At 45.2% G+C, this 12,665-nt stretch overlaps 1 protein-coding gene across 4 annotated transcripts in view; it reads left to right on the top strand.

The window, feature by feature from the left end:
* The window catches only part of HEATR4 (HEAT repeat containing 4), a 47,853-nt gene that overhangs the window by 6,235 nt on the left and 28,953 nt on the right, over positions 1-12,665 (top strand). For all 4 annotated transcript variants that reach the window (XM_040411306.1, XM_040411307.1, XM_040411305.1 and 1 more), the window contains 3 exons: positions 1,466-1,591; positions 2,035-2,181; positions 2,313-2,473. In XM_040411306.1, coding sequence (XP_040267240.1) covers positions 1,466-1,591; positions 2,035-2,181; positions 2,313-2,473 — 434 coding nt within the window. The remainder of the gene's footprint in view (positions 1-1,465; positions 1,592-2,034; positions 2,182-2,312; positions 2,474-12,665) is intronic.

The raw sequence follows: 12,665 nt of genomic DNA, 5'->3' as shown, positions 1-12,665 counted from the left end.
GTACACTATGCAGGATACAATGCTGAGGTGACACTGGATCTTATTTCACGCTCTTAATCCATTAGAATTTATATTGGCAAACTGATTTTTGTACCATTAATTTTACATTTCCTTGTTGGTGTCAGTCTTTTCATGATAGGTCTTCCAAAACTTCTGGGACCGCGCGTTCCCTATCCAGAAGAATGAAAACCTCTTCAAGCCCGACCCATCCAATTTTAGGAACATAGGCAATTTATCAGGTCCCACTATCACCAATCCAAGGTTCCTGTGGGATGTCAGAAAATACGCCAATAGTGTGTCGACAACAATACACCAATAATGTGTCAATAACAATCGTATTCACGTAGTTGTACTCACAAGCGTAACTTGGTATATAGGCACATCACACAACCTCCAGGGCTTTGCTTCTTTTTCTTATTTTCACCACCGAAACACAAGACTGTAAAAAGCAATAAAAGAGCAATCTCCACAGTCCTGCCCTGAGGTTTTCATTCTTCTGGATAGGGAACGCGCGGTCCCAGATAACGCATTGACTGAACTGTGATTTGTGCCCACTTCACTTTTTGGGAATCGCTGCAATAAATATTATACAACGGACTGGAACTAAATAGTTTTTTATCTCTTCCAAAACTTCTGTCTTGGTGACACTCCATGCCCGGCGTCATTCGGGGCGGACACGGTCACCGCATCACTCTCCCTGTTTTGCCTGGCAGTCCCTCCCCACTGATTCCTTCCTGTCTTCCAGTAGCAGAGCTGCCCGCGGAGGTCCTGTGTTTGAGGCTGCAACCTGGCTGGCAGGACTCTTCCGCTGTCACATAGGGCATGTGCAGCCCCCAGCCCTTAAAGGGCCAGCGTACCCGAACACTATCTTCTTTAGACAATAGCTGTGCACCTGGGGATAGTTAAGGCACGTTACCCAAGGAAGAGGTGCCTAAGCAGTAGGTATTCTAGCTTGCTAGTCCTAATGAAGGGTTGCTTTTAATTCTGTCTTCCTGTGTACCAAACTCTGTCTGTTTACTGACTCTAACCCTCTGCTGCCTGCCCTGACCTCTGCCTGTTTCCTGACTATGAGTCAATAGCCTTTTACCTCGGAACTTCGCACTGGTGTCTCTGACCCCATGGGTCAGGTGCCAACTACACAAGGACTATTTCAAGAGGAAGGAGCGTGTTGGCTTCCCTGCATCGAAGGCCTGATTACTGTGCAGGGGTTAAAGGGTAAATACAGGAGACTACCAGTATTATGCCCTTAGTTCTAACCCAAAGCCAAACCAGTTAGTTGGTACAGTGATTCCACAGCCACTGTCCATTACAACTTCCATCTACTCGGAGTGGGATGAGACCCCTAAATGAACCCCCGTTTTCTTGCACTACTATATCTACAGAAATCTATACTCTTATCACAAGGTAGTTGTGGACATTGTAATGATAAAAATGTAGTCACAAACAAGATTTTTGGTGATTTCAGGTGCACAATGGAAAGAAGCCACCCTGGAGCAGCTCACAAGAGATCTCGGCAATGTACACAATAGCCAAAAAATTTCAGCTCTCATAACCATCGCTTCATCTGCTGCTGAGGCACCACAACAGATTGGTGAGTAGCAGAGAGCTGCACACATTTACCATTTCCTCATTGTACATGTTATTGCCGTTAAAAGACTTGTGGGGGAGATTTATCAAAACGGGTGTAAAGGAAAACTGGATTACTTCATTAGCACATGTTATCTGCACTGCTGAAGAAGCAGATGTACTCTGCATGCGCTGACAGTGTAATCAACAGAATCTCACCCGGCCCTGAGTGGAGGAGCTAACATGCTCTGAGAGGCCTCGGGCCCACCCCTCGGTGCACGGAACACCTCATTGACATAATCAATTAAAGATATATTCCTCATGAATGCCACAATGTAGTTACATAACAAAGGTATGCTTTAACTCAGCAGGATCAACCCTATCAGGTTTTACACCTGGTCTAATAGGGTTGACCGTGCTAATAGATGCATTTATTATGAAGATCTAACAAGTTACTGGCTTTGTCAGCATTTCCAGAAGAAATACTAAATCTAGTCTTTAACGCGTTGCGAGAGGAGGACAATCTTGTAAGGATGGCGGCTGCCCTGTGTCAGTATCTTATCCGGGAAGTAAGTGAGGACGCAAGGAAGATCATGTTGAAGTCCCTGGAAAGTGGTAATGAACTTTTTTTGTTTCTCTTGATTCTATTTATAGTGTAATATATAAACTCAGTATTGTTCCTTTAAGAACGCTGTGCAGATGTATGTTCTCCAATATTGAATTTATTCTGTTTTTTGTGTGTCCAGAGACAGATGCAGATAGCTGGGCTGCTGCACAGTGTCTGGCTTTAGAAGGCAATCATAGTTATCTTGTAATGAAGCGGATCCTCGAGCAGATGTTTGCAGCAAGCAACAAAGAAACAGAGGAGCAGGCAATGTATATGCTGCAAGAGCTTAGTAAACACACAGTAAGTAATGTCTTTCTAAAGACCCACTGTCACATTCGGGTGTGGGAGGGAAACACCACACCGAACATAGGAGGGAAAGTGGTGAGGGAATAAGGCCTGGAAAGTAAGGCAATGAGATGGACACCTCCTAGTAACTGTCACGACTGTATGTGAGCAACAAGAGCATACACAGTGAATTAGCTACTGACCGGACCCAAACTAGGGAGGATAAAGGGTGACCCCTGTCAGACCCTAAAAGCTCTACCTATGCTGCTAAGCACATGTCCAGATCCAGATGGTGGATCGAGACATGCCCGCGTACCTAAGGCTGATGACCACTGTAACCCCTACAATGGTGGAAGGGGCACGGCCACCGGTGCCCTGCTCAGTATATGGACGGAACCGGGGTCGCCTCGGATCCAGTCAGCAAACAAACAGATACACACAATGTCTGCACACTTAACTGAAGGAGCTGCAGCAGCAGTGAAAACAGATCCAAAGTCAGCAGACAATATCCGAAGTACTTGCTTCAGCAGAACACAGGTCCAGTGAAAAGATATCACACAAGTGAAGATACTCAAGCGAGAGATACAGCTCAAATGAAAAGTATAATCCGCACCCTACAAAGGAGGAGGGGTGATTTAAAGGCAGAGAAATCAAACACAGGAGGGACAGCTGGAAGGAAGGAAACAGAAAGTAAAGACCTCATCACAGGGGCGGAGAAACAGGGCAGAGAGAACTCCTCCAAGCTTTAGTAGTGACATCATCACAGAGGGGAGAAACAGAGCTGTGAGAACGTCTCAAAGCTCTGGTAGTGACAGTAACACCCTAATCAAAGTCCTGACTAACTACCAGTATGAACAGACCCCAGAGGTAGGTGAATGTAACGGATCTCCTGGCACCCCGACTGGGTACCTCCGTTGATGGATGCTCCTAGTGCTTCCCGAGAGCTCCAAGCACCCCACTTGACACTGTAAGCACTGCAGACCCCACGAACCGCTGCAGCTTGGTTGGGGTCTCGCTGTCTCTTACCCACCCTGGACCTACGACAAGGCTCCAGTGGGTGAACCTCTCTCTCTTCCTTCAGAGAGGATGCAGGATCAAGCTCTTAAAAGAGCTCAGTGATTATAGCCAGGGGAGTATACAGCGTATAGCAATCCCCAGTGTAGATACAGCCTTTCCCCCCACACATGAGACGAGGCTCTATGCTGAGGGTAAAACAGGAACTCTTTAATGGGGCTACATGTCAGCCTTTTATGCAGGTCTTCCAGCAAGGGACACTCCCCTGGGGACCTTGTGGAAGACTGCGACAGTTTATACATTAGCCAATCACATGCATTTACAGTATTGAATCCTTCCCAGCAACCACCCCCCTCTGTCTGTGACGCAATCAACAAAATACAATGGGCATTGTCTGTGACGCAATCAACAAAATACAATGGGCATTGTCTGTGACGCAATCAACAAAATACAATGGGCATTGTCTGTGATACAATTAACAAAACACAATAGGCTCTGCCTGTAATACAATTAGCAAACATAATGGGCTAACTTAATCACTCACAGGCAGAAAACACAATTTTTTCCCAAAACACAGAAAACACCTCAAAACCCCACATATCCCCATATCCATTATTTTCACCACACATCTCCCCCTCCCAGGGAAGACTAACCAGATACCTGACCTCACGCCGGTTGGTACCTGAGTTAGTCTTGCAGCCCACCAACAACCAAATACTGGACCTGTTGCATTGGGTAGCCTGTCTCTGTCCAGTGAGTCCACCAAGGTTGTGTTGGTAACTGGTACTCCCGGTCTCTGTGTCGCTCTCTGGCTGGGAGTGGAGGTTGCTTCATGGACAGGGATCAGCGGTAATCTGCCCTGGTGCCAGCGCATCAGCTAGGGTAGCTTGTGGGGAGTCAGGCTCTGGACAAGAGGATAGGGGAGGGCAGAGGCCGACTGCGCTCTGCCCAGATGCCAGCTCTTCCGCTGGAATGGGGTCAGGGAATCCTACCCCCAGGACCTTGTTGTGGATCGGCTGTGGAGAGGAGGGATCGCTTACCTCCTCCTCCTGGGATTTCTGCGGGGTTGGTTGGGGATCTGTACCGGCCGCCCAGAATCCCTGTAGGTCTGGTGCAGAGACCGCGGTCCCATCTGCACCATCAGAGTTAGGGGTGCTGTCACCCTGTGATTGGGGATAGAGACCAGTTGTCTCCTCTCCCTTCAAGGTACACTGCCACTGGGGAATGGAGATGATGCTCTCCTCTCCCTGCAAAACATACTGCCGCTGGGGAGCAGGACCGACTGTCCCTACTCCCTGAAACTCTGGCTGCCGTTGGGGATCTGGGCTGACCGCCCAGCATCCCTGTAGGGCCGGTGGAGAGACCTCGGTCCCATCTCCACCTGCCATTTGGGGTTCCCCCCAGGACCAGTCTATGAGGTCCCCTACCTCCGCAGCTGGTACTGAAGTAGGGGATACTTCAGTCGGGTCTTTCCAGCTGTAGGGTTGTAGGTCTGGGACTGCCACCCAGCTGTCTGGCAGTGTATATTGGGGCCGAATTGAGCTGAGGAAGTATTGGTAATCCTGCTCCAGCTCCATTGTCACTAGAGATGCCAGGTCTTGTCTCACCTCTCTCGCTGTAGCCCAATCATGCATACCCTCCCTGTAGTCAGCATCCAGTGGGTGAACCTCTCTCTCTTCCTTCAGAGAGCGATGCAGGAACAAGCTCTTAAAAGAGCTCAGTGATTATAGCCAGGGGAGTATACAGCGTATAGCAATCCCCAGTGTAGATGCAATCTGTCCCCCCACACATGAGACGAGGCTCTATGCTGAGGGTAAAACAGGAACTCTTTAATGGGGCTACATGTCAGCCTTTTATGCAGGTCTTCCAGCAAGGGACACTCTCCCTGGGGACCTTGTGGAAGACTGCGACAGTTTATACATAAGCCAATCACATGCATTTACAGTATTGAAACCTTCCCAGCAACCACCCCACTCTGTCTGTGATGTAATCAACAAAATACAATGGACATTGTCTGTGACGAAATCAACTAAATACAATGGGCATTGCCTGTGATACAATTACCAAACACAATTAACAAAACAAAATAGGCTCTGCCTGTGATACAATTACCAAACATAATGGGCTAACTTAATCACTCACAGGCAGAAAACACAAATTTTTCCCAAAACACAGAAAACACCTCAAAACCCCACATATCCCCATAATTTATACATCTATGGATAGCTCTGATCTGGGCGAACAACATATGCAAAAACCACCCAGACCCGAGCAGGGGTTCCGGAATTCCATGGAAGTCATATTTGAAAGACCGCAAGCATGGCTTTCCTGCCCAAAGCAGTTCCACAGATTTAGGCTGTGCGGCCGGTCTATCTTCTCCTTCAAAGTTAGTATATGGGCCATAATCCTGAGGCAAGAGGCTGGCAAACAGGCCCCTTCAAAACCCAGTGGCGAGATTATTTTCGCCACAGTGAATTCATATATTCATACCTAATGCCCTAATTCACCCTATAGGACCCTGGTACTAATGTCAGGACTGAGACAACCTGTTCCTCCAAAAGGAAGAACGAACAGGAGTCTCCCTCAGGCCTTATTACAAATGACAAAGAAATGCAACACACAAAATAACCCAAACAAAATACAAAAGGGAAAGAAAACACGTAACTTAAAGTTGCTATGCCAGCACCAGGAACTCAGCCTAGATCCACACACCAGCAATCCACAACTGAAACTGAAGCGATAAACCGCACAGCATTGTGGCTGAAGCAACAATAAATAAGGAAGGCTAAATGACCACATAGCAACACCTGAGGTAAGGAGTGTGGCCATTACCAGAAACAACACAGATGCCTATTGATCCACAAGGAAACCTGTTAGCTCAAACCACGTGTTGCCAGTCTCACAGATCTCCTTCCACCTGTCGCGGGAACGTCCATGACACCCACTATCATTGCTGCTAACTAGCAGGTAATGATTGGGAATGAACATCCATTTGAATGTTTGTTCCTGATCATCACCCACTCATTAGCTGCATTTACATGCAGCAACCATGGCTGCTGTACAGAGATGAATGATCGTTCCTATGACCAGCCGACAACCGTTAACTTTTTGTGCCGCATATACGATTGGATCGCCCGACATACGAGCATTTTACTCATTTGTCAGCTGACCACTATCACTTGCACATTTACATCGAGCAATTATCGGGAATGAGCGTCAGTACTCAGAGTTTGCTGCTGATAATTGCTCCATCACCTGCATTTGTAAATGAGCCTTAAGATTGCGTGCGGATTTTCCGCACTGTAGGTCATGTACATTTTATTCTATGAGAATTTGAAATTCTCAGTGCACACAATGCAGATTTTTTCCGCGCGGATTTTGACCTGCGGTGCGGATTTAAAAATCCGCAGCATGTCAATTTATTTAAATTTTTCCTGACCAGATTTTCGTCATTCACTTAGTAAAATCCGCACCGAAACCGCACGCAAATCCGCATGCAAATCTGCACCAATTGATGCGGATTGACCGCACAGATTTGCCTGCGAACACCTGCGGATTTCAGTGCGGATGCTCCGCACATGAATCCTGAACGTGTGCATGTACCCTAAAAGTGTTGTCCACTTTTCTTGAGCTTTATTCATTTTTCCCCATCCAGTGGGTGAACCTCTCTCTCTTCCTTCAGAGAGCGATGCAGGAACAAGCTCTTAAAAGAGCTCAGTGATTATAGCCAGGGGAGTATACAGCGTATAGCAATCCCCAGTGTAGATGCAATCTGTCCCCCCACACATGAGACGAGGCTCTATGCTGAGGGTAAAACAGGAACTCTTTAATGGGGCTACATGTCAGCCTTTTATGCAGGTCTTCCAGCAAGGGACACTCTCCCTGGGGACCTTGTGGAAGACTGCGACAGTTTATACATAAGCCAATCACATGCATTTACAGTATTGAAACCTTCCCAGCAACCACCCCAGATTTTCGTCATTCACTTAGTAAAATCCGCACCGAAACCGCACGCAAATCCGCATGCAAATCTGCACCAATTGATGCGGATTGACCGCACAGATTTGCCTGCGAACACCTGCGGATTTCAGTGCGGATGCTCCGCACATGAATCCTGAACGTGTGCATGTACCCTAAAAGTGTTGTCCACTTTTCTTGAGCTTTATTCATTTTTCCCCTTGCGTGGCCTGTCAGAATATTTATACTGCTCTGGTTAACAGTCTATATTCTTTATGTAAATAAATTAGAATCTGTAAGGGAGGAGATTCTAATTTATAATCATAAAGACCAAGCCAATAAGAGCTTGTGATCTGCGCTAAGTTTGATGACAAAAAGAAGGCAGTGGTAAATCAAAATATATATTTATTATAATAATAATAATAATAATACAGTGCAAATTAATCAAATATAAAAATCGGTGACAATAAAATTATGAAAATGTATTAATGATATGTAACCTTTTAAGAAAGCCAAAATAACCTATAGGATATAGGTACATATATTCCTTACAGTTCCTTATTGTGATAATACCCTACAATATATTTTAAATTACTTTGATACCTGATTTCTCTCAGCCGACAGATGTCTCAGATTAAACTCAAGTTAAGTTTATCATCATCTATATACACTGCTCAAAAAAATAAAGGGAACACTTAAACAACACAATGTAACTCCAAGTCAATCACACTTCTGTGAAATCAAACTGTCCACTTAGGAAGCAACACTGAGTGACAATCAATTTCACATGCTGTTGTGCAAATGGGATAGACAACAGGTGGAAATTATAGGCAATTAGCAAGACACCCCCAATAAAGGAGTGGTTCTGCAGGTGGTGACCACAGACCACTTCTCAGTTCCTATGCTTCCTGGCTGATGTTTTGGTCACTTTTGAATGATGGCGGTGCTTTTACTCTAGTGGTAGCATGAGACAGAGTCTACAACCCACACAAGTGGCTCAGGTAGTGCAGCTTATCCAGGATGGCACATCAATGCGAGCTGTGGCAAGAAGGTTTGCTGTGTCTGTCAGCGTAGTGTCCAGAGCATGGAGGCGCTACCAGGAGACAGGCCAGTACATCAGGAGACGTGGAGGAGGCCGTAGGAGGGCAACAGCCCAGCAGCAGGACCGCTACCTCCGCCTTTGTGCAAGGAGGAACAGGAGGAGCACTGCCAGAGCCCTGCAAAATGACCTCCAGCAGGCCACAAATGTGCATGTGTCTGCTCAAACGGTCAGAAACAGACTCCATGAGGGTGATATGAGGGCCCGACGTCCACAGGTGGGGGTTGTGCTTACAGCCCAACACCGTGCAGGACGTTTGCCATTTGCCAGAGAACACCAAGATTGGCAAATTCGCCACTGGCGCCCTGTGCTCTTCACAGATGAAAGCAGGTTCACACTGAGCACATGTGACAGACGTGACAGAGTCTGGAGACGCCGTGGAGAACGTTCTGCTGCCTGCAACATCCTCCAGCATGACCGGTTTGGCATTGGGTCAGTAATGGTGTGGGGTGGCATTTCTTTAGAGGGCCGCACAGCCCTCCATGTGCTCGCCAGAGGTAGCCTGACTGCCATTAGGTACCGAGATGAGATCCTCAGACCCCTTGTGAGACCATATGCTGGTGCGGTTGGCCCTGGGTTCCTCCTAATGCAAGACAATGCTAGACCTCATGTGGCTGGAGTGTGTCAGCAGTTCCTGCAAGATGAAAGCATTGATGCTATGGACTGGCCCACCCGTTCCCCAGACCTGAATCCAATTGAGCACATCTGGGACATCATGTCTCGCTCTATCCACCAACGTCACGTTGCACCACAGACTGTCCAGGAGTTGGCAGATGCTTTAGTCCAGGTCTGGGAGGAGATGCCTCAGGAGACCGTCCGCCACCTCATCGGGAGCATGCACAGGCGTTGTAGGGAGGTCATACAGGCACGTGGAGGCCACACACACTACTGAGCCTCATTTTGACTTGTTTTAAGGACATTACCTTAAAGTTGGATCAGCCTGTAGTGTGTTTTTCCACTTTAATTTTGAGTGTGACTCCAAATCCAGACCTCCATGGGTTGAAAAATTAGATTTCCATTTTTTTATTTTTGTGTGATTTTGTTGTCAGCACATTCAACTATGTAAAGAACAAAGTATTTCAGAAGAATATTTAATTAACTCAGATCTAGGATGTGTTATTTTTGTGTTCCCTTTATTTTTTTGAGCAGTGTATATTGTAGGGGATCAGCTCTCTTTCGGGGGTCATTCTCACAGATATCTTCAGGACACCAAGTTTAAGATCCAAACACAGTGCTTTATTGCGGCACATCCACATAAACAATAATACAAAATAATAAACACTCGCCCGGCTGGGCTTTAACTAAACAAACAGATCCCTGACTCATCTAAGTCCCTGTTCACACCCTGTGAACACGTGTGGCTTTCTGAGCCAATGTCCCACAGCCTCCTGGCTGTACAGAGCACAGTACGCCCACTGTCTCCAGTCCAGTGTCTCTTGGGGAATCGTGGTCTCTCAGCCCTCCTGGCTTGGACCGCACTGACAGCCTCCAGGCCTCTGTCCACAGGTAACACACTCCCCCCTTGCTGACACCCTGGAAGGTGCTTTGTGCCAGCCTGATTACTTCCAGCTGGTCTCGCCTGTGGTGGAATAGGGGTGTGGACCGAACTGTCCACCCCTTCCTTGCCTCTACCCTGCATGAGACCTGTCACTGTCTCACAATATATATATATCATCAACCATACACGCATAGAACTGAAATCAAGTCCTTGGAGATGATACCGTAATATAGGAATAATTTTCAACAGTATGTATAAATCTCCCTGGATTGGAAAAAGGTCAGAATGATACTGCAGTTACAGACTAGCCTTATTCTAAAACAGATTATATCCACAAAATATGGTTAATTGAATATAGTACAAAACTATTATATTCATTCTCCTATGAAATAGAGAAACATAGAAACATAGAATGTGTCGGCAGATAAGAACCATTTGGCCCATCTAGTCTGCCCAATATACTGAATACTATGGATAGCCCCTGGCCCTATCTTATATGAAGGATGGCCTTATGCCTATCCCATGCATGCTTAAACTCCTTCACTGTATTTGCAGCTACCACTTCTGCAGGAAGGCTATTCCATGCATCCACTACTCTCTCAGTAAAGTAATACTTCCTTATATTACTTTTAAACCTTTGCCCCTCTAATTTAAAACTGTGTCCTCTTGTGGTAGTTTTTCTTCTTTTAAATATGCTCTCTTCCTTTACCGAGTTGATTCCCTTTATGTATTTAAAAGTTTCTATCATATCCCCTCTGTCTCTTCTTTCTTCCAAGCTATACATATTAAGGTCCTTTAACCTTTCCTGGTAAGTTTTATCCTGCAATCCATGTACTAGTTTAGTAGCTCTTCTCTGAACTCTCTCTAGAGTATCTATATCCTTCTGGAGATATGGCCTCCAGTACTGCGCACAATACTCCAAGTGAGGTCTCACCAGTGTTCTGTACAGCGGCATAAGCACTTCACTCTTTCTACTGCTTATACCTCTCCCTATACATCCAAGCATTCTGCTGGCATTTCGTGCTGCTCTATTACATTGTCTTCCCACCTTTAAGTCTTCTGAAATAATTACTCCTAAATCCCTTTCCTCAGATACTGAGGTCAGGACTGTGTCAAATATTCTATATTCTGCCCTTGGGTTTTTACGCCCCAGGTGCATTATCTTGCACTTATCCACATTAAATTTCAGTTTCCAGAGTTCTGACCAACTTTCTAGAGGAAAGTTTATACTAGACCAGTGTATCAGCTAGTAGAAATCAGTTTCAAGATTCAGGACTAAAATTCAGTGAAGTCCTATATCCTCTCTGGGTGTCGCAGTTGGCTGACAGGATTCTCAAAATGGATGTCTTCCTATGGAAGTGGGTACTCCCTCAGATAGGTCTCTCAAATAGATGGATCCCCCTGGATAGCTGGATCGTTGATTTTCTCTCTTCTTCCTTTTCTTTTTCTTTTCCCTTCTCAGCTCATGCTACCATTTTATCCCCTCGAAAAAATGGGATTGGTCAAGTTAATCTATTACCAGTGCCACCAACTTATCACTCCACCCACCTATTTCGCAATTCATGTCTTAATTTACTCTACCACTAGATGGCACTGGAAGTCTATGAGTAAATTTTGGAATTAATTCGTATTTTTACTCCTCAACTGATTTCCCAGACAGGACTTTGAACCATCTAAAAGGAAACCATGGAATGTTGTCTTTTACCAAACAATTATGTGTACACTTCGATTGACTTCCAATCCAGTCACACAATTTGAAATTTCACTCTATTCATGGTATTATTTGTGTCTGCTTTAGAACAAAGCTCAGTCATTGTCCCTTAAGACAGATCTGTTTAATGTGTTAAACTTATGTCTACACCTCAAGAGACAACTTTTTTTAGAGCCATCCACTCATCAGTCTTTTACTCAAAACCATAGAAACCTATAACCCATATTAACCTCACTTTATGCTAAAACTTAGGTAAACTCGATTATACTTTTCCTATAATTATATTTCCATCCTATTTCTAAGGCTGAGTTCACATCAGCATTCTGCCTTTCCGTTCTCCTGCTCCGTTATAGGCCATCTTTGTTGTGGTTTCCGGTCATTGTCTGGATGCCGTCAGGATCGCGATATTTACTCCTCCCGCGCATGCGCGGTGGGTCAATGGGAACGCCGCTGAACATGCGATGTGGATTACATACAGTTACACACCTGACGGCAAGTTTTTTAATCTCACTCATTCATTGGGTTCACCTGCACTCATTAAGCTCTTTTTTATGTAATACAGGAATACTGCATTATATATTTATGTATTTATATGCATCAATTTTGTTTTTCTGCGACCGTTTTCTATATGTATTTGTATATCCACAGATATCACTATATGTATGCCCTTTTTTACTTATATATCTTTAATTGATGTTAATCCTCTGTTGATCAATGTCCCTATATACCACACGCTTGTATCACATGTGAATTAGGCTTGATAAAGACAGCAATGAGCTGTTGAAACGTTGCTTCACTTTTTTGGGTCAATAAACCACACGTTTTTCCTCAATTACTTGGAGTGCTGCTGGCTTATTTTTCTTATATATATATATATATATATATATATATATATAGAGAGTGGAATGCGAAAGTTTGGGCAACCTTG

This window comes from Bufo bufo, chromosome 11 (genome assembly GCF_905171765.1).
Source record: "Bufo bufo chromosome 11, aBufBuf1.1, whole genome shotgun sequence".
Lineage (NCBI taxonomy): Eukaryota > Metazoa > Chordata > Amphibia > Anura > Bufonidae > Bufo > Bufo bufo.
This window is presented reverse-complemented; position numbering and strand designations above follow the sequence as displayed.